General features: G+C 36.7%; 1 protein-coding gene across 14 annotated transcripts in view; it reads right to left on the reverse strand.

Annotated features, from left to right (window-relative positions):
- The window catches only part of ERC1 (ELKS/RAB6-interacting/CAST family member 1), a 518,359-nt gene that overhangs the window by 328,239 nt on the left and 169,119 nt on the right, over nucleotides 1–21,001 (reverse strand). For all 14 annotated transcript variants that reach the window (XM_043565007.1, XM_043565004.1, XM_043565003.1 and 11 more), the window contains 3 exons: nucleotides 10,807–10,944; nucleotides 9,308–9,448; nucleotides 7,260–7,400 (listed from right to left, as the gene is read on the reverse strand). In XM_043565007.1, coding sequence (XP_043420942.1) covers nucleotides 7,260–7,400; nucleotides 9,308–9,448; nucleotides 10,807–10,944 — 420 coding nt within the window. The remainder of the gene's footprint in view (nucleotides 1–7,259; nucleotides 7,401–9,307; nucleotides 9,449–10,806; nucleotides 10,945–21,001) is intronic.

Consider the following 21,001-nt stretch of genomic DNA (forward strand, 5'->3'; position numbering starts at 1 on the left):
TCAATAATAATCAGAGCCTTATGAATAAATATAAGTTAGAACTCCAACCTTATGCCACTTACGGTTTTTAGCAAGAAAATGTGCCAAATATCACTTCATATCAACCTACAAATAAATGTGGGTTCATTTCTGAATTTTCTATTCTGTTCCAGAGCATGAATGGAAGTGGAGCAGAGAGAGAGAGAGGAGACACGGAATCCAAAGCAGGCTCCAGGCTCTGAGCTGTCTGCACAGAGTTGGACGTGGGGCTTGAACCCATGAACCATGAGATCATGACCTGAGCCAAAGTCAGACACTTAACCAACTGAGCCACCCAAGCACCCTTCAGAAAATAGATTTTAAAAGTTTCCACAACTGGGGTGCCTAGATGGCTCAGTCGGTTAAGCGTCCAACTTCAGCTCAGGTTGTGATCTCACGGCTCATGAGTTTGACCCCCACATCGGGCTCCCTGCTGTCAGCATAGAACCAGCTTCAGATCCTCTGTCCCTCTCTCTTTCTCTGCCCCTCCCCCTTTTGAGAGCACTAATGCACGCTCTCTCTCAAAAATAAACAAACATTTAAAAAAGTTCCCACAACCAAAAAATAAAATAAGCTGTATCTATGTAAAAAAATAAAAATAAACCTACTAGTAAGCTATAAAACAACAACAAAACGTTAACACAAAAGACAAAGATAACAAAACCCTAGGCCTAATAAGCTACTAAGAAGAATTAAAACTGTAGCAAATTAAAAAATATATATATATATGACAATATTTGGTTCTATTTATTTTAGATGAAATTGACATATTAGTTTCAAGCATACACCACAATGATTTGACTATGTACAGCATATTGTGAAATGGTCACAATGTACCTAATTAACATCTATTACCACAAACTTACAAATAATTTTCTTCTTGTGATGAGAACTTTTAAGATCTACTTGCTCTCAGCAACTTTCAAATATACAAAAAAGTATTATTAACTACAGTCACCATGCTGCACATTACATCTTTAGGACTTATTTATTTTGTAACTGTAGGTTTTTACCTTTTGAATCCTTTCCCCATTTCACCTATACACCACCACTTCCCACCCCCGGCAACCACCAATCTGTTCTCTGTATCTATGGGTTCAGGTTTTTGTTTTTGTTTTTACATTCCACATGTAAGTGATATCATGTGGTATTTGTCTCTGTTTCACTGCTCTGATTTTAAAATGTGCAAGGGAAGTATTTATTACGAGAATGAGATAAAAATTGTTCTGAGTCTTACATTTTATTGCCTAACTCTTATCTCAATCGTACATTGGAAATACTCATTTACTCTAAGACATATTTTAAGTCAAAATTGTCTCTTTTTCCTTTCTTGAGAAGTAATTTCCAACGTAAATTAATGACTTTAGAAACACTTTGACAATATATAAAGTATTCAAGTTCATCTGACATCTAGTAGAACTAAAAAAGCTACATAAGACATGTATATTGTTAACTCAGACCTCTGTGATATACTCTCAAATCCCCTGGGAGAGGTAACCTACTGATTCCATAAATATTTATGTATTAATTAATAAAACTAAATCTGATTCCCAAATATAGGCAATAATTGTATTTTTACTGCAGGTTTATTTTAGATGTTATTCTTTTTTTTTTTTTTAATTTTTTTTTTTCAACGTTTATTTATTTTTGGGACAGAGAGAGACAGAGCATGAACAGGGGAGGGGCAGAGAGAGAGGGAGACAAGAATCGGAAACAGGCTCCAGGCTCTGAGCCATCAGCCCAGAGCCCGACGCGGGGCTCGAACTCACGGACCGCGAGATCGTGACCTGGCTAAAGTCGGACGCTCAACCGACTGCGCCACCCAGGCGCCCCTATTTTAGATGTTATTCTAAATGGCAAAACTCACATATATAACTTCATAAAACAAGAACGAGTAAGTCTGTTCTATATGGAAAACAGCTATAAATTCAGCTCCAACATGTAAAACACTTGGAAGTCACCACTACCATTCTTAAAATAAGAAAAAACTAAAAAACCGAATATGAGTTACTTTTCTTGGACCTATCAGAGAACTGAGGGCAAAGGGCAAACTACAACTCCAAAATCAAGAGACACGGGCAAATCCAGGGGGTCACAGTTGGGATCTACTTACCCGGAGCAAAGCTGTTGGCAGAAACACTTCAATTGGTAACTTTGAGGAAATACTAGAGGCTGAGTGTGGACAAGCATGAGAGTGAGAAAGCCCTAGAAGCTGCAGTTTCAGGGCAGACCCACCACTCTTTCACAGTCTTTACCCCCAGGAACCTCACCAAGTTCTCACAGTGAAGAGCTTGCAAAAATCCCCTTGTGGTTCTGGTAAGGGTGTGGAGGGGTAATAAATGCCCAAAGCATACTCTACCCAAAGGCAGACTCTCCAGGAGCAAAGATTTTAACAGAGTTTTATCCCACCTGGCAGATGGGCATTCCTCCCGTTCTAGCCCCCTCTAGCTAAGGAGAAAACCTTAGTGAAGGTCACAGCGAGGGACAGAGACTCATAAAAGACCAAGACTTCATCATCAGATTATAGAAAGTTTATCTTTTCCCACATCTTACCACCACAACAATAGGGTTCTAGTATGATAACAAAGGGTAACAGCTGAAAGAGCTACAAGATGCAGACTCTCTGAAGACAGAAGCACAAAGTCAACAGAGACAAGGACACTTAGAGGAGACTGAAGCCTCTGGCACCTACAGCTACAGCAAACATTAAATACAGCTCAACTTCTAGCCAGATTAAAACCTCACACATAAGCCTATTTACCTCAGTTTCTGCAGGTACAGTTTCTACCTGATACAGTTTCTCAGTTTCTACCTGATACAACATATCTGGCTTTCAACAAAAAAATTACAAGGTGTGATAAAAGACAAGAAAAGACACAGTCTGAAGAGATACAGTAAGCATCAAAATCAGACTCAGATATTTGACAGAAATGTTGGAATTAATCAGACAGGGAATTTAAGACAACTGATGAAAAGTTAAGGTCCCTAATGGGAAAAGAGACAATATTCAAGAACAAATGGGTGATATAATCAGAGAGGTGAACACTTTAAGAGTCAAAAGGAAATTCTAGGTATAAAAAACCTGTAAGAGAAATTAATGCCTTTGATGGACTCACTAGTAGGCTGGATTTGGCTGAAGAAAGAATCCGTAAGCATGAAGACAAGTCAATAGAAACTTCCCAAAACAAAAAGATTTTTAAAAATGAAATAAATAAATTAAAAACCAGTAGAGAACATCCAAGGAACTACAGAGTAATTTCAAAGGTGAAACATATAGATAATTGGAATACCAAAAGGAAAAAAAGAAATATATTAAGGGCACCTGGGTGGCTCAGTCAGTTAAATGTCTGACTTTGGCTCAGGTCATGATCTCACGGCTCATATGAATTCAGGCCCCACATGGAGCTCTGTGCTGACAGCTCAGAGCCTGGAGCCTGCTTTGCATTCTGTGTCTCCCTGTCTCTCTGCCTCTCCCCTGCTCACTCGCTCTCTCTCTCTCTCTCTCTCTCTCTCTAAAAAATGAACATTTAAAAAAATATTTTAAGTAATTATGGCTGAGAATTTTCCAAAATTAATGACATGCACCAAATCAGGAAGCTCAGAACACCAGGCAATATAAATACTCAGCATCTACATGTAAGTGCATGATATTAAAACTGTAGAAAATGAAAGACAAAGAAAAAAGGTTAAAAGAAGTCAGAGGGGGAAAAAACACCTCACCAGCAGAGTAACAATGTTAAGAACTACAGTAGACTTCTCATCAGAAATCACGTAAGAAGACAACAGAGTGAAACCTTTAAAGTGTTAGGAAAAAAGCCCACCAACCTAGAATTCTATAACCATTTTTAATATCTTTCAAAAGTGAACAAGAAATAAAGACTTTCTTAGACAAACAAAAACTGAGAAGTTCATAGCCAGTAGACTTACCCTGCAAAAATATATTAAAAGAAGTGCTTCATGCAGAAGGAAAATTATATAGGTCAGAAACTCACATATACATATAGAAAGAAAGAGAACTGAAGAAAGAATAAAGCTAAAATTTCACCTTTTATTACTTTTATTCTTCGTCTAAAAGGTAACGATTTTAAAGTAAGGATAGTAATGTATTGGGGTGATTATCACATAAGGATAAATGAAATGAATGATAACAATGTCATCAGGGAAGGGAAGAAGGAATTGGGAGGATTCTGTTGTATGGTACCTGCACGACACAAAGTGGGATAACATTTTCTGAAAGTGAACTTTGATTAAAAATGTTTACTGTGTGATTTTTTTGATAGGACACCAGAAACACGGGCAACAAAAGCAAAAATAGAAGTAAAAAGCTTCTATATGAAAGTAAAAAGTAAAAAGCTCCATCAAAGTAAAAAGCTTCTATAAGAAAACTATCAACAAAATGAAAAGGCAACCTACAGAATAGGAGAAAACATTTTCAAAACTTATAGCTGACATATTCAAAATAAGTAAGGAACTCATACAACTTAATAGCACAAACACAAATAATCCCATTAAAATGGGTGAAAGACTTGAATAGATAGTTCTTCCAAAGAAGAGAGAAGACAAACTATGGCCAACAGGTACATGAAAAGTAGCTGAACATCACTAACCATCAAGGAAATGCAAATCAAAATCACAGTGAGATAACACGTAACACTTGTTAGAATGGCTATCATCAAAAAGACTAGAAATGAGAGTTGCCAAGACTATGGAGAAAAGGGAACCCTTGTACCCCACTGATGGGAATGCAGATTCATACAACCATTATGGAAAACAGTACAAAGCTTTCTCAGAAATTCTTAAATGGAGCTACTATATGATCCAGCAATCCCATCCCTGGATATATATCCAAAAGAAATGAAATCAGTATCTCAAAGAGATATCTACACTCTCATGTTCACTGTAGCATTACTCACAAGAGCCAAGATATGGAAAGAATCTAAGTACCCATCAACAGATGAATGGATAAAGGAAATATGTGTCTCTGTGTGTGCATATACTATATATATATATATGATACATATATATCATATATATCATAAATATTATTTAATCATAAAAAAGAATTATTTAATCCTAAAAAGAAGGAAATCCTGCCATTTGTGACAATATGGATGAACCTGGAGGGCATTATGCTAAGTGAAACAAGCTGGACACAGAAAGACAAATACTGTATGATCTCACTTATACATAAAATCTAAAAAAGGTGAACTCACAGAAGCAAACTAGAATGGTAGTTGTCAGGAGCTAGAGGGTAGAGAAATGAGGAGGTGTTGTCTACAGCCATACCACCCTGAACGTGCCTGATCTCATCTGATCTCGGAAGCTAAGCAGGGTCGGGCCTGGTTAGTACTTGGATGGGAGAAATGAGGAGGTGTTGATCAAAGGTTACAAACTTTCAGTTTTGAGTAAATTCTGAGGATCTAATGTATAGGATAGTGACTATACTTAATAATACTGTATTATATACTTGAAATTTGCTAAGAGAGTATATTTTAAAAGCGCTCTCACCACAAAAAAATAAAATAATAACTATGTGAGGTGATAAATGTGTTAACTAGCTTGACTGTGGTAACCATTTTGCAATGTATACATAAATCATCATGTAAACCTTAAATATATACAATTTTTATTTGTTAATTATATCTCAATAAAGTTGGGAAATAAGTAAAAAATGCATACTGCAAACTCTAGGGCAATCACTTGAAAAAACTGAAGAAATACAACTGATATGCTTAAAGGGGCAAGAAAAATGAATTACATAAAATGCTCAATTAAAACCAGAGAAGGTAGGAAAAGAGGTGAGAAAAGGCAAAAAACAAACAAAACAAATAAAAACTATACAAATAACCTCCTTGTTGGACTTGGGAACTGTGGAAGCAGTTTAAAAGGAAAATATCAGTAATGAACTAAAATGAAAAGAAACAATGATCCAGAATGAAACAAAGAAAAATATGAAAAGAAAAATGGCTATTACTAAAACAGATAATAAATCAAAGTAGAGGAAAGCCATCAGCCTCCTCTACCCAAAGATAACTTTATTTTTTCTCATAAACCTACAGATAAAGCCTAAGATATAAGAGGCCATGATAACAAGAAGATTAAAAGTAAACCAATAGAAAATGTGGGATTGTCACAAACAGGGGAGTTTAGAATATTAATGAATAACATTACTCTTGATAGTTCCTGCTCTGTTTTATAACTCTGAATACATGTAACAGCTTCACCTTTGATATTCAGGTATTAAATAGAAAATTATTTCCACCTTTCCAGTGAGGAAAAAAAGCCAACTATCAAATGTGAATTGGTTATAATCAGAGTCCATAATCTCACAAATAGTATTTTCCTACTTATTCAAAAGTAACTATAAGATACTGGATTTTCTTCCTCTCTTTAGCTTAAAAATGTGATTTTGCTTTAGACATACTCTACATGAAATATTCATTATAAGGATATCATGTTGAATACACCCAATACATAGAAAGAGAACATAACTTAAAGTCTTGGGGAGCCTGGGGAGCTCCATCAGTTTAGCATCTGACTCTTGATTTTGGCTCAGGTCATGATCTCATGGTTTGTGAGATCCATGTTGACATATTGACAGTGAGGATTCTCTCCCTCCCTCTCTCTCTGCCTTTACCCCACTCGCACACGTGTGTGTATACACGCTCTTCACTAACTCTCAAAATAAATAAACTTTAAAAACAAAAAACATTTTAAAGTCTCAAGACTAGGCTGTACCTGTTTTAATTAATCATCATATGAATTGAACCCAGTTAACTGTTCCAATACTCACAGAGTTGACAGCTCGGAGATTATAAATATGAAAATGTTTTGAAACCTACAAACTGCCATATAAATCTTAGAAATAAATCAGAGAAATGGACAATAAATATCTATATCAATCCCAATACTCACCCCTATGGCTGACTATCACTGCTAAATTATCTCCTAGGAAGCCCGATGCTAATGGAAGAAAAATACCAGAAAAATTAAGATTTTTACATTGTGGTCTTATATTTTACTCTTCCTCTGAACTGTCAATTTTCTAAGAATTTGAGGATTTTCAGTAGTAAAATAAAACAGGGTAAATACACTAAGAGAACTGATGAAGGTATAAATGACATGTTGAACTTTAGGGGATTATTACATCATTGGTAATTTATTACATGTGAACCCTGTAGAGCTTTCTACTATGTTCTTATTTAAAGCAAAGTAAGAAAAGTATAAAAATTTTCTTTAACCTTTTTCAACTGAGATTCCATTTTCAGACACTCCTCCTTCTTCTGTTCTAAAGCAATCTCCAGTGTCTTAAGTCGTGAATCCTTTTTCAGTCCTGAGGAAGCCAGGGAAGAAGCATGCTCTTTCAGATCCAAAAGTGAAGCCTAAAAAAAGCAATACACATCTAGAATAAATACTAATTACAAACAAAATGGAAATAAAATTTTTTAAATTTATTATCTTGGTGGCTTATATTTTCTGTTCATTATTATATACTGAAGTTTCCATTTTAAGAACATTCATGAAATATAAAACAATGTTAGCCTCAGCTTTCAAGTCCCAACTAAAATAAGTTGAATTCCCAAGAAATACCAATTGAATTGTGATTTAAGAGTTCTATCGGGGTGCCTGGGTGGGTCAGTCAGATGGGCGTCTGACTTCAGCTCAGGTCATGATCTCACATGGGTTCGAGCCCTGTGTTGGGCTCAGTGCTGACGGCTCAGAGCCTGGAGCCTGCTTCGGATCCTGTGTCTCCCTCTCCCTCTGCCCCTCCCCCACTCATGCTCGCTTGCTCTCTCTCTCTCTCTCTCTCTCTCTCCTTCAAAAAAAAATAATAAACATTCAAAAAAAATTAAAAGAGGGGCGCCTGGGTGGCTCAGTTGGTTGGGCATCCGACTTCAGCTCAGGTCATGATCTCACAGTTTGTGGGCTTGAGCCCCACGTCGGGCTCTGTGCTGACAGCTCAGAGCTTGGTGCCTGCTTAAGATTCTGTGTCTCCCTCTCTCTCTCTGCCTCTCCCCCTGCTTGCACTCTCTCTCTCTCTCTCTCTCTCTCTCTCCCCCCCTCTCAAAAATAAATAAACATTTAAAAAAATTTTTTTTAATTTAAAAGAGTTCTATCAATACATATCCATTCCCACAAAATAAATGGAAGGAGATCAAGCTTTGTGAATGAAAGTAGTCACTAGTAGTAGGAGTCACTACTAGTTACTGTGGTAGCTACACCAACATAAATATAAAACACTTTTCCCTTTTAGAAGGGAAGTTCCACTAGAAATAAAAATTACCATAAATTTTTTCCAAATGTTTATTTATTTTTGGGAGAGAGAGAGAGAGAGAGAGAACGAGTGGGAGAGGGACAGACAGAGATGGAGACACAAAATCTGAAGCAGGCTCCACGCTCTGAGCTGTCAGCACAGAGCCCAATGCAGGGCTCAAACCCACGAACAACGAGATCATGACCCGAGCTGAAGTCAAACACTTAATTGACTGAGCCACCCAGGCGCCCCACCATAAATTTTCTTAAAAGATATAAGAAAGAAAACCCAAGAATGTTTCTAAAGCTCATGTATTATTACATGATCATAAGGCATTAGGTATTTCTACTATTTAGGTCACATTAACAGGATCCTCCCAAAGCAAGGCTACTAAGTCACCCAACTGGTCAGCAATCACTTAAGATTTCTCTGCCAATACTGAGATGTACTTAAGAGGTACCATAGGGGTGCCTGGTGGTTCAGTCACTTGGCCATCTGACTCTTGATTTCAGCTTAGGTCATGATCCCAGGGTTGTGGGATTGAGCCCTGTATCAGACTCCATGTTAAGTGTAGACCCTGATTAAGATTTTCTCCCTCTCTCCCTCTGCCCGTCTCTCCAACTCCTGTGCTCTAAAATAAAATTAAAAATTAAAAAAAAATTTTTAAGAGCCATTGTAAATAAGTTGTCCTCCATTTGCATATTCTTTTCATCTATCACCCTTCTTACCATTAGCACAGTATTTTTCCATGTGTAACTGCTTCAGTTTTTTAGAATCTATAAAAATGTCATTAACAAGTAAGAAACCAACTCATAACATATTGAAAGAGAGAAGACTTAGGAAATGAATGATCCAATCTACTACACCTCTGCAAAGCTTTCCAAAATACCCCTTAAGGTCTTCTGAAAAGGCATACTATAAGAATATTAAGAAAACCTTTTCTCAAATACATTTTTATATGCATTACATAAAGACCATCAACATATACATACAATGCACCAACTAAACAAATCATTCTATTTTGGTGATCTTAACCTCTTTTTCTGAGAGGTCGCCTTGCAATAAGCTGACTTTTTCTTTCAAGTCTTTAAGATCTTTTTTGTAGTTATCAATTTCCTCTTGCTTCTCTCGCTCATCTCTGTCCCGCTGTTCCTTTAAGCGTTCAATTGTCCGCTCCTGATAAGAGAGCACATCAATACATAAGAAAATTCCTTTCCTACTTATACCATATGAGTGTAATTCAGCTTTTAGCTGATAAAATTTCACACTCCCATGCTTCATTCAAAAGACAGTGGTAAGTTGTTAATAATTTACTTTTTAAAGAAGTCATACCTCCTACTCATCTTGCTATAACAAAGATGTGGCCTTGGTCTTTTGACTCCCCTGGGTTTCTGTTCGTATAATCTCAAATAGTATTAGAATCCCCTAAAGTATTCTTTTGGAAAAACCCATTTAACTCCCAAGTATCCAAAAACTTTACACACGGGCACATGCATGCATGCATGCATGCGCACGGACACACACACACGCGCGCGCGCGCACACACACACACACACCCCTACCTTAAGGGCAGCAGTCAACAAATACTCCTTTTTGATATGTAATTCACATGTTGCCCATAAGGCAATGGAAACAACTCACAATTCACACACCAAAAAAGGAGGAGGTTGGGGAGATTATGACATACTGAGCTTAAAGCATAAAAAAGCAGGGTAAAAGAGAGGAGCCGTTAAAACTTGTCAACAGATACTTAGGAAGTCTAAAAGTTGAAGCAATTTAAGCATATTTCTGGGTATTATTTCTGAATTTATTCAGGGATCAAGCCTTGATCCCTGGCATACAGTCTGAAGCATTCTGAGTCCAAGACGCTTAAAAAACAGTGACCCTATTCCTTTAAAAAAAAAATCCAATTAAAACGCCCCACCAAGATTCCTTAAACCTCCTTCCAAGACATAAACACTTGTCCGGCTAGGCCACTTATTTACTTAGTCAACCATTCCTGAAAGATTAGGTTTGCTCATAAACACAAAATGCAGTAGCAAGGCCAAGACTAGAAAAATAGCAAGTATGTATTAATGCATTAATACTAAATGTATTAATACTAAAATCCATGACTATATTAGGTACCAGTGTGGTATAGTAAAAGAGAACTAATAATATAGTGCTTCCTGATGGTCAATGTCTAATATTCTACATCCCCAAATTCTAGTTGATGAGATAAATAAAAAGAACTTTTCTTTTTTTTCAGAAGATAGTAAATGGGGAAAATATGGCTTACTGTTTACAAAGTTCAGCCACTGCCCTCTACTGTGGAATCTATCTTGCCTAACAAGAGATGCTTAAGTTGACAAAAACAGAGTGATTTTCTTTCCCCTATACTATCTATGTCACCAACAGTACAGAAATCTCTTTTCTCTTTTGCCCTAAGGGACGTCTTCTGCCTTTTATATCCAAGTCTCATTACTAGAGAAAATTTTACATTAATGAGAAAGCAGAGGAAATGTGTCTATGAAGAGTCCAAACCAGTCACTCACTTTCTCTGCAAGGGCCTCTTCCAAAGTTGTCAAGGCAGTGTCGGTGTTGGTTGTGTCAGCCTGCAAAGATTTGACTCGTTCTTTCAAGCTGCTCATTTGCTTTTCCTTATCTCTAAGTTGCTCTTGAAGATTTTCAATCTGAGCGGGGGGGGGGGGGGGGAGGAAATTAAGAGAAATATAGTCACAATAAAAATAATTTTAAGTTGAAAACAGGTAGATCAGGGTTATCTCTGAGTGTGTTCCATAGAAATAATTTAATCCTAAGGGTTTCAAAACTGCATGCAAAATTTTAAAGTTAGAATTTATATCCAGAACAGAGAAAAGATGCACATACACATATATTTAAATCTCTAAAGAAATAAGGAAAGTAGCTAGAGAGAAAAGACCCAAGATATAGAGATGGGATGGAGAGAGGAATTATAGAGAGGAAAGACATGAGAAATTGGATTACTTCAATAATGACATTGTAAATCACAGTGAATTGAGGATTAGAACAAGCCAGTAAGACAGACAAATTAGCTGTATAAAGAAAAACTGTTCTTAAACACTAGTGTTAAGATATAATCTTAGATCTTCTTTTATCCAAACAGGAAGCATTTTCAATGAAATTCCTTTTGAAATTATTCATTCCTTCATATACATTATGGAGCTGAACGCATGCTATGGATGGCTCTGTGTGTGATCTATACTAGACAGATTTTATTCTAACAGAGGACAACCATTAGGTGTTTTTAAACAAAGAAATGGTCTGGTCAGTTCTGTCTTTTAGATATATAATTCTGATAGCTATGGAGAAATAATTTAAGGGGACTTACATGGAAAACAAATAGAGCTTATCAATTCAGGTAAAAGATTTTCAAGACCAGATGAGCTAAGAGAGATGGAAAGGAGGGAGTAGGTTTGAGAAACATTATGGAGATAGCATGTTATCATAGGAAACTCAAGTACCCATAATGAAAGATACTGAGTAAAAAAATAAATAAAGGGATTATAGAGAGATAGCCTTTTTTAAAAAAAAATTTTTAATGTTTATTTTTGAGAAAGAGAGTGAGTGGGGGAGGGGCAGAGGGAGCTTGCCTGAACACACAAACCGTGAGATCAAGATCTGAGCCAAAGTGAGATGTTCAACCGACTGCGCCACCCAGGCGCCCCAAGAGACAGCTTTAATAAACTAAAATAAATAATAAGGCAATTACTGTAGAACTCACAAATTTCATTCATTCATTCAACACATACTTGAGCTACTGCTATAGGCCAGAAACTTTTCTAGGTGTTGAGAATACAGAAGTAATAAAAACGACAAAAATCCCTATCCTCAAAGAGATTACATCCTAATGCAGTAGACAATGAATGAATGAAATAAATATAGAATGTAGGATGGCAATAAGTTCTAGAGAGAAAAATCAAGCTGCAGAATATGATTAGTCTCTTGAGCTAATACTAGAACTAGCTGGTTTCCTTTACATGGCTTTCAAAATGCAACATAAAAGTTATCTCCTTTGAAAAGATTTCCTTGCTTTTACCTCCATGAGAATAAAACGCTCTTTGTATTTTATTACACATATACATGTTATATATACATACACATACACACATGTTCTCCATTCTTTCATGTATCTATGTGTTTGCCACATTTATCTCTATTCTCCCATCTGTATATACACATTGTAACACTAACCCCTGACCATATTATAATTCTTTGTTTGATACATGTCTTCACAAGTAGACTGGATCCTACACCTCCACCCCAATTTTCTATCATCATATCTGGCACACGTTAGGTCTATTATAAATATTGGTTCATTAATCAGTAAATGAATAATATATAAGCTCACACTTTTAGAGACTGTATTTAGGCATACACATAAACTCCTGCCAAGAAAGTAACTATAAAAGAAGCCTAGATACAATGTTCAGATAACTTTCTGCAGTAATCAATTTAATATAAGCTCTTTAAGGAACTTCCTCATTCTACAGGGGAAGAAAAAATCAACTCCTTCTCTAAAGTCAATGAGAATTCCACAAACAGAATAAATAAGCTATGCAAAAACATCTGGTAAATTTAGAGTAAGGTACCCTAAATACTGTGTAAGGCTTAGATTTTTATTCATTTTTTTTTTTTAAGGTAGGTAGGTAGGTAGGTAGGTTGGTTGGTTGGTTTGGTTTGTATGGTTGTTTATTTAGAGGGGGGAGGGGGAGGGAGGGAGGGAGGGAGGGAGAGAGAGAGAGAGAGATTGAGAGAGAGAGAGAGAGAGAGAGAGAGAGAGCGAGCGAGCACGCACGCAGAACAGAGGCAGAGAGGGAGGGGGAGAGAATCCCAAGCAGGTACCATGTTGTCAGACCACAGCCCAATGCAGGGCTCAATCTCACAAACCATGAGATCACGACCTGAGCCAAAATCAAGAGACGGACACTTAGCTGACTGAGCCAACCAGGTGCCCCTAGATTTTTATTCTTTAACAAAGAAACAATCATACAGGTAAACCACTGAAATGCTTGAAATGGGTTCCAGTCTTTTCAATGACATTAAAAGTTGAAACCTACTATCAGAAAAAGACCACCACAAATGAAAACCATTAGTCTACCTTAAATCAGACACTATTATTAGAATCTCATATGGATCACCACTTAGGTATACTCACAACCACTAAAGAGAATTTTGGCACTCAAAAATATAATACTCCATATGCAATAGAGAATGCAATGCCCTGCTTTTTACATGTTTAACCAGCTATGCATGTCATTCTGGTTGTTAACATACAAACCTTATTAAACAAAGAAAAGATATGACCATGCTATTAATCAGACATTCTTGTCAAGAAAGAGCATACAAGAGCCATTATTTAAAATGAAATTTCACAGAAACAACCAAGTTTTACATGCAAGAAAATAGAGATTTGTTTTAGGAGACCACCTAATATACAAATAGGCCTTACAAGCATCATAAGGATATCTTTCTTTCTCCCCTATCATCAGCATCTAAGAAAGAAATTAAGAAGTTAAACTGCTAACAATACCACTCCTATAATTTATACATAGTAAAACTATTAAAGGAATCCATTATTCTTTGCTGGCAAAAACATTTCATAAAATACTCAGGTGCAGAAGCTGCTAAACTTGGTAAAATCCCCATTAACACGTTCTCCGTAAGCTACTTTCTTTTTCAATTACCCAGCTGTCTAAACAGATTGTTGAGTTGGAGGAGAGGAAAAGAATGGCTATTCACTTCTAAGGAGGCGGAATAAACATTCCATACTGAAAAGAACTGACAAAATGAAGGACGATGGACAGTAAAATTGCCTCCTTTGGGCAAGCTGCCATCAGCAAGGAAGAGTTGAAAAAGACATAGATATGTGCAAACTAGCCACATATGCACTGAATAAACCCAAAAGATGCTGTGTGTGGTATCTGGGAGGAGGAGTATGTACAAAAATACTTCTCTTTTAGTTTACCTAGCAACACGATGGATAACATGAAACATACTAAAAGCTGCTGTAATACACCCTCACTTTGGTTGTGATTGAAAATCGTGTTCTTACCTAATGTTGAAGATGTAAAAGCTGATCACCCAGATAGTCCCATTATCATGTTATTTCAGTATTTATTTGGCAATTTCTATAAAATACACAGTTTCCTATTTCTATACTAAATTCAATTATCCACAGGATCTAAAATAAATGATTTACAAAAAGTTTGGAATACAGTCAAGGAAAAAACTAGAATACAACAGCCAAGAAAAAAAACTAGATGCACATAATTGAATATGAACAATATGGATATTTGGAATCATGTTAAGTAGAAAAATACTCCCCTAAATATACTCAGACTATCTACAAAAACAAAACAAAACAAGACATCTCCACTGTGTAGGAATAGAAACCACAGAATCCTTAAAATAACAAAATAATATAACAATAACAACAAAAATAATAATAAGGGATGCGGGTGGCTCAGTTGGTTAGGCGTCTGACTCTTGATTTTGGCTCAGGTCATGATCTCACAGTTTATGAGTTCGAGCCCTGTGTTGGGACCACGCTGACAGGGCTCCTCCCCTGCATGCACACGCTCTTGCTTGCTCTCTCTCTCTCAAAATAAATCAATAAGCTTAATAATAATACTAACGATAATAATTGTGGTGGTGGTGACAAGGAGGAGGTAGTGGTGATAAAAGGGACTACTAACGCTTAAAAAGAACATTGTAGGGGCGCCTGGGTGGCGCAGTCGGTTAAGCGTCCGACTTCAGCCAGGTCATGATCTCACAGTCCGTGAGTTCGAGCCCCGCGTCAGGCTCTGGGCTGATGGCTCAGAACCTGGAGCCTGTTTCCGATTCTGTGTCTCCCTCTCTCTCGGCCCCTCCCCCATTCATGCTCTGTCTCTCTCTGTCCCAAAAATAAATAAACGTTGAAAAAAAAATTAAAAAAAAAAAAGAACATTGTATATGAGGTACTGTTGTAAGAACTTTATATATAACAAAGATTTAAGCATCACCAGAAGACTATGAGATAACTACTAGGCAATGCACCTCTAGAATCCTACTCTTAATCACCATGCTATAAATAATATGTTCTGTGATTAAAAAAAAAATCATACAAATGACTCAAGCCATCTTTACAGAAACTATCCCTTATTATTAGGTAGTGTTTACTAATAGACATGGTACATTATTACTGTGGTCACTTATATCAAAATCTTATCCCCTACTGAAGAAAAGCATGAATGGTGGAGATAGGCAACCATTGCAAATGCAAAAGTACATCTTCCATGTAAGGAACATATATCCAAATACAGTACACTAAAGCTAGTGGGCAGAGCCAAAGACACTTGATAATCAGGACTTTAGTATCATCATACTACTAAAATAGTCAGTTTAGCCTGACTTCCAAGGGGTAGAAGGAAGCTAGTTTGGACTAGAAAGCACTTGACAATGAAATTGCAAAAAAAGATTTTCCTTCACTCACTTGTTTTTAATTACATTGAAAATGAATAAATGATTGTTGCAGAAAATTATGTATTTTATAATTCTATGGGCTTTTTTTCTACTTTCCACAAACCCTATCTGATATAGAAATAGATCATGAAGTACCTATTAGTGTATATTCAATTGCTGCATGAGTTTAAATTCTGTAGAGATCAAAGGAATTGCTGTTTATTCTATATATCTATGTCCTTGATGACAAATAGGGAAGAGGGGGATCACCCAGGTTTATACATACAGTTTTTTACCATAAAGAACAATGAAGAATTCAAGATTTTTTTAAAAATAACTATTCACAAAAAGATGACATTGCCCTCTCTAATCAACTGGGTTGAAGAAAGAAAGAAAGAAAGAAAGAAAGAAAGAAAGAAAGAAAGAAAGAAAGAAAGAAAGAAAGAAAGAAAGAAAGAAAGAAAAAGAGAAAAACCTAATTATTGTATTATACAGAACCTTTTTCTCCTCATACAATTTTTATTTTACAGAGAAAAAAAATGTATGAAATCAGAGAAAGACTAATGCCAAACGCATGCTACATGTGAATTCATCAAATCTGCATACCAATTCCACATTGGCACAGATTTCTTCACATCTTTTGTTTTGGCTTTTATCAGCATTGCCAGTTGTCAGGAACTATCATGTTTCAATGTGAATGATTTATTCCTAGTCAAGTGGAACTGATTACTCTGCCTCTGAGGTTCTAATCACTGAGTAAAGGTAGAAGAGACTTCCTCTAGCATACAGTTCTAAGGACAAGGTATCCAAAAAAACACTTCTTGCAATCACCTAGCTACTTTAAACATCATTTAAAGAATGTTTTTGATGATGTCTCCACAGCTGTTCTAAGTAGTCATCAGCACCAATTTACTATGTAAATCAAATTATTCAGAAAGGCTCTGACCTTCACCTACTAGGTTAATAATACCTTTCAATATCAATGACAGAAGTACAGTTTACATGAATGATCATAATCAGGAGCAAAGAGGGATCTACAGTAATTAATAAAATATAAAAAGGAAAAATTCACTAAGTCCCCTAATTTCTAGGCAATTGTCTACTACCCTATGATCTGGCAAAAAGTACCAACAAGCCGAAACTATACTGGCCTTTAACTTTTACTTGTCCAGGAATGTGTTTCTAGTGATTAGAAGACACAACAAAATCATGAGCAATTCTAAGCAATGTTTTCAATTCAGTTTAGGTTGTGAAAAGCTTCCATATCTATATTGTTAATCACTGTTTATGGTCTTTAATAAGTCCAGCAAAGATTATGGATGGTAACCAATTATTTCTTTGGTTGAGTTTCCTTCTCAACTGTACTGTTCTCTCATCATGAGTTAGAGTAGATTACTGTAATGAAAAAATAGCTAGCTACATCATACTGGGAAAGTTACTTGATCTTTCTAATTATTTTATCTGTAAAACAAAAGAACACTAACATTCCTTCAATTCTAAAATACAACTATATTCTCAGGGGGAAACTGAGAACATTTAAAAAGTAATAAATTTCATTAGAGTACTACTATATTTTATTTTAAAAACTGTTCAGTTCGAACTATACAGAAGGTGTAGCTATGATCTTTAGGAAAATACATTCAGAATCCACTGCTCCTGACAGATTTCATTAATTGCTAAGAGGGAAAATAAGTTTCCTGATAAACCTGCTCTGGGACAGATAATGGAACTAGGGACCTCTTGCATTAAAACAACTGGATAATATGGAACAAAACCTGGGGAAACCAAAGGTCACTGCCAGTTAAGATCTGCTTGGTAGACAATTATATAAATGTCTCAAATACTTCTTTTTTATCTGGCAGGCATATATAAAAATTTGCCTGACCTTCCTGTGCTAAAATTGTTCAAACAAAGAGGATCCATAAATGTACAACAGCAATCCTTCTGTTAATAGTGACACTTCGCTTAGGAACTCAATTCACATCATCCATACGAATGCTACCCCTTTAAGTTGTATAGTAACAATGGCTATCTAGATAAAACAGTCTTGGAGCACCTGGGGGGCTCAGTCAGTTGGGTGTCCAACTTCAGCTCAGGTCATGGTCTTGGAGTTTGTGAGTTCAAGCCCCGCCTGCGTCAGGTTCTGTGTTGACAGCTTGGAGCAGGGAGCCTGCTTCAGATTCTGTGTCTCCCTCTCTCTCTGCTCCTCCTCTGCTTGCACTTGCGCTCTTGTTCTCTGCCTCTGTCTCTCTCTCTCTCTCTCTCCAAAAATAAACATTAGAAATTTTTTTTAAAAAGTCTTACATCTAATAGTTCACTACATTTTAGTGATAAAAGAACTCAATATTTTTAAATAACTAATTAAAGCAAACACACTAGGCTTAGTTTCAAAGAAAAAGCAATCATTCTGTGTTATTTATTAACAATAACAAAGTAGAGAAAAATCAAATACATAACAATAGGTGGCTAAGTTACATACGATCTATTCACTGAATGTAATATTATGCAACCATTACAATTCATATACTTAAGGATTAAGTGAAGATGTAGAAACCTGCTTTTCATATACTATTAAGGAAAAAGACAAGTTATCAAAAAGTAGGTACAATATTACCCCAATTTGAAGGAGGGAAAAGTTTAGTTTTACATAGAATTTTCCTTGTTATAAGGTTTTCCATCTTTCAAATATTTAGAATACATCCTTTCAATGATAATAATAAAAGCAATAATTTTTTAAACATTGTCCAAGAAAGAAATCTTAGGATTTGTGGAAGGAATATGACTAGGATCCTAACAAGAGGAGTTCCCTTATCATATGTACTTATCAACTTGAGAAACCTCTAGGGGTTTCTGCAGGACGTGTGAGCAACTCTTTACTTAACCCACATCTTTCACAGGCTCATACTGTGTGGCAAACAAACCAAGCCGTCAGAGATTTTGGCGGTTTTCTGCAAGGTCAAAAAAAAAAGAGTGGGAGACAACTAATGAATTCAAAGAAACCTAGATTTCCAAAAACCACTGGAGATATAAGGTCTGAAGGAATACTGATAAGATGCTTCACATATTTTGAGTCTAAATTAAAGTTCATCTCACTGAACTTTTTTTTTAATGTTTTTATTTTTGAGAGAGACAGAGACAGAGTGTGAGTGGGGAAGGGGAAGAGACCGAGGGAGACACAGAATCTGAAGCAGGCTCCAGGCTCTGAGCTGTCAGCACAGGGCCTGACACAGGGCTCGAACTCAATAACCATGAGATCATGACCTGATCTGAAGTAACTGGGTGACTGAGCCACCCTGGCGCCCCTCACTAAACTTTTATTTTAGCTAAGCCTCCTTTCATGGCCTGTACAATAACTTGTACTAATACTCAACCCTAATGTGACAAGGCTGGGTTTCCCAGGAAGCAGACCTTGAGACAGACTTTACTTGCACGAAGTTTATTAGAGGGTGCTCTTAACATCAATACAGTGGAAAGGAAGGTGGTAGGGAGAGAGCCTTATTGTGCAGAGGGAGAAATTCAGATGCCACAAAGTCCCAAAAGATTCAGATGACCCAATGAGGAACTCTGAATCTGGGATGATCTTTCAGAGTTGTCTCAAGTCAGGGCAATGGATTCAAACCCTTATATCCTCAGAGATAAATCTAGGACATCCATGGAAAGCGGTATGCCTTTATGCAAGGGAGGTCTCTTTAGCCCACAGGGGCTAACAAGTAAGGACTATGTCAACAGTACTTCCAGCACCTGGGCGAATACATCTTTAGACCCTCAAGGGGAATATAGGTCACTCACCACAGTATCCACTATATCCAGCAGATATACTCTTTCTAGTTAAATTACAGTTAACATGAAATTGTAACTGACCTCAACTTACCTTGTATTTGAACCACATACATAATTTTATGGTTTTGTAAAACCTAGAGACCTTTGTATCTCAAACTTGTCTGTTTCATGGATGGTGGGCATTTTTTTTCTTTTTTTTTTTTCTTTTTTTTTCAACGTTTATTCATTTTTGGGACAGAGAGAGACAGAGCATGAACGCGCGAGGGGCAGAGAGAGAGGGAGACACAGAATCGGAAACAGGCTCCAGGCTCTGAGCCATCAGCCCAGAGCCCGACGCAGGGCTCGAACTCACGGACTGCGAGATCGTGACCTGGCTGAAGTCGGACGCTTAACCAACTGCGCCACCCAGGCGCCCCATGGTGGGCATTTTTAATCAAGAGTTCATGGATGACCTGGATGTATGATGTCCCCCAAAATGAGCTATGCGCATTTTTATATGGAGAGAACCCACGGCTTTCATCAGATTGTCAAAAGGGTAGAGGAAGTTAAAGCTCATTCATCAGTGGCATTCTTTTACCCAGAATGTTGTTTAAAATGAATACACACTTCACTTAAAATTCCTCACTTAGCTGCTTTATAAAAAATACTATGTTACTGGGGCACCTGGGTGAGTCAGTCAGTTGAGTGCCTGACTCTTGATTTCAGCTCAGCTCATGATCCCACAATTGTGGGACTGACCCCACATCAGGCTCTGCTGAGCATTGAGCCTACTTAGGATTGACTGATTCATTCATTCATTCAATCATATTCATTCTCTCTCTCTCTCTCTCTCTCTCTCTCTCTCTCTCTCTCTCTCTCTCCTCCCCACCCCCACCCCTCACCTGCACTTATGCACACATCTCTCTAAAAAGAAAAAGAAAAAAAACAAAACAAAACAAAACAAAACCAAACCATGTTGCCAAATTTGTTGTATATAAAATAAGAGTCTGGCCTGGATGACATGCAGGGAAAATAGATCCAAACAACGGTTCCTGGTGTATATGCAATGGAAACCTAAGGATCTTACCAGATTTAATAAATTTTCCTTGGTAGATTTGGATGAATTTTCTAATCCAAAAAACTCCTCTAGGAAAAAAAGGATTAGGAGAAAAAAGTAACCAGATCTGGCAAGTACAGGAAAACAAAGGACAAAACACATGTCTGATGCTTGAAGCTATTTTCTAGTTAGGGTGTACATATTGATATGGTAGAAAGAAGAAACAGCACAAAAAGCTACTCCATCGAAGTCTGATTTATTTAATAACTTCTTCAGGTGGTTAATTATTTCAGCTTCTTAACTAAAGTTGACAGGTACCTGGGCATCTATCCAAACAGCCATTCCCACAGGTGAGAATGCAATGCAAGTTAATTCATGTCCAATTATAAGCAGTTCTTAAGCAGAAGAAAATACTGACTGTGCTTCAAAACTTTGATCAGGTATTTTTTTTA

Source organism: Prionailurus bengalensis, chromosome B4 (genome assembly GCF_016509475.1).
Source record: "Prionailurus bengalensis isolate Pbe53 chromosome B4, Fcat_Pben_1.1_paternal_pri, whole genome shotgun sequence".
Taxonomy (NCBI): Eukaryota; Metazoa; Chordata; class Mammalia; order Carnivora; family Felidae; genus Prionailurus; species Prionailurus bengalensis.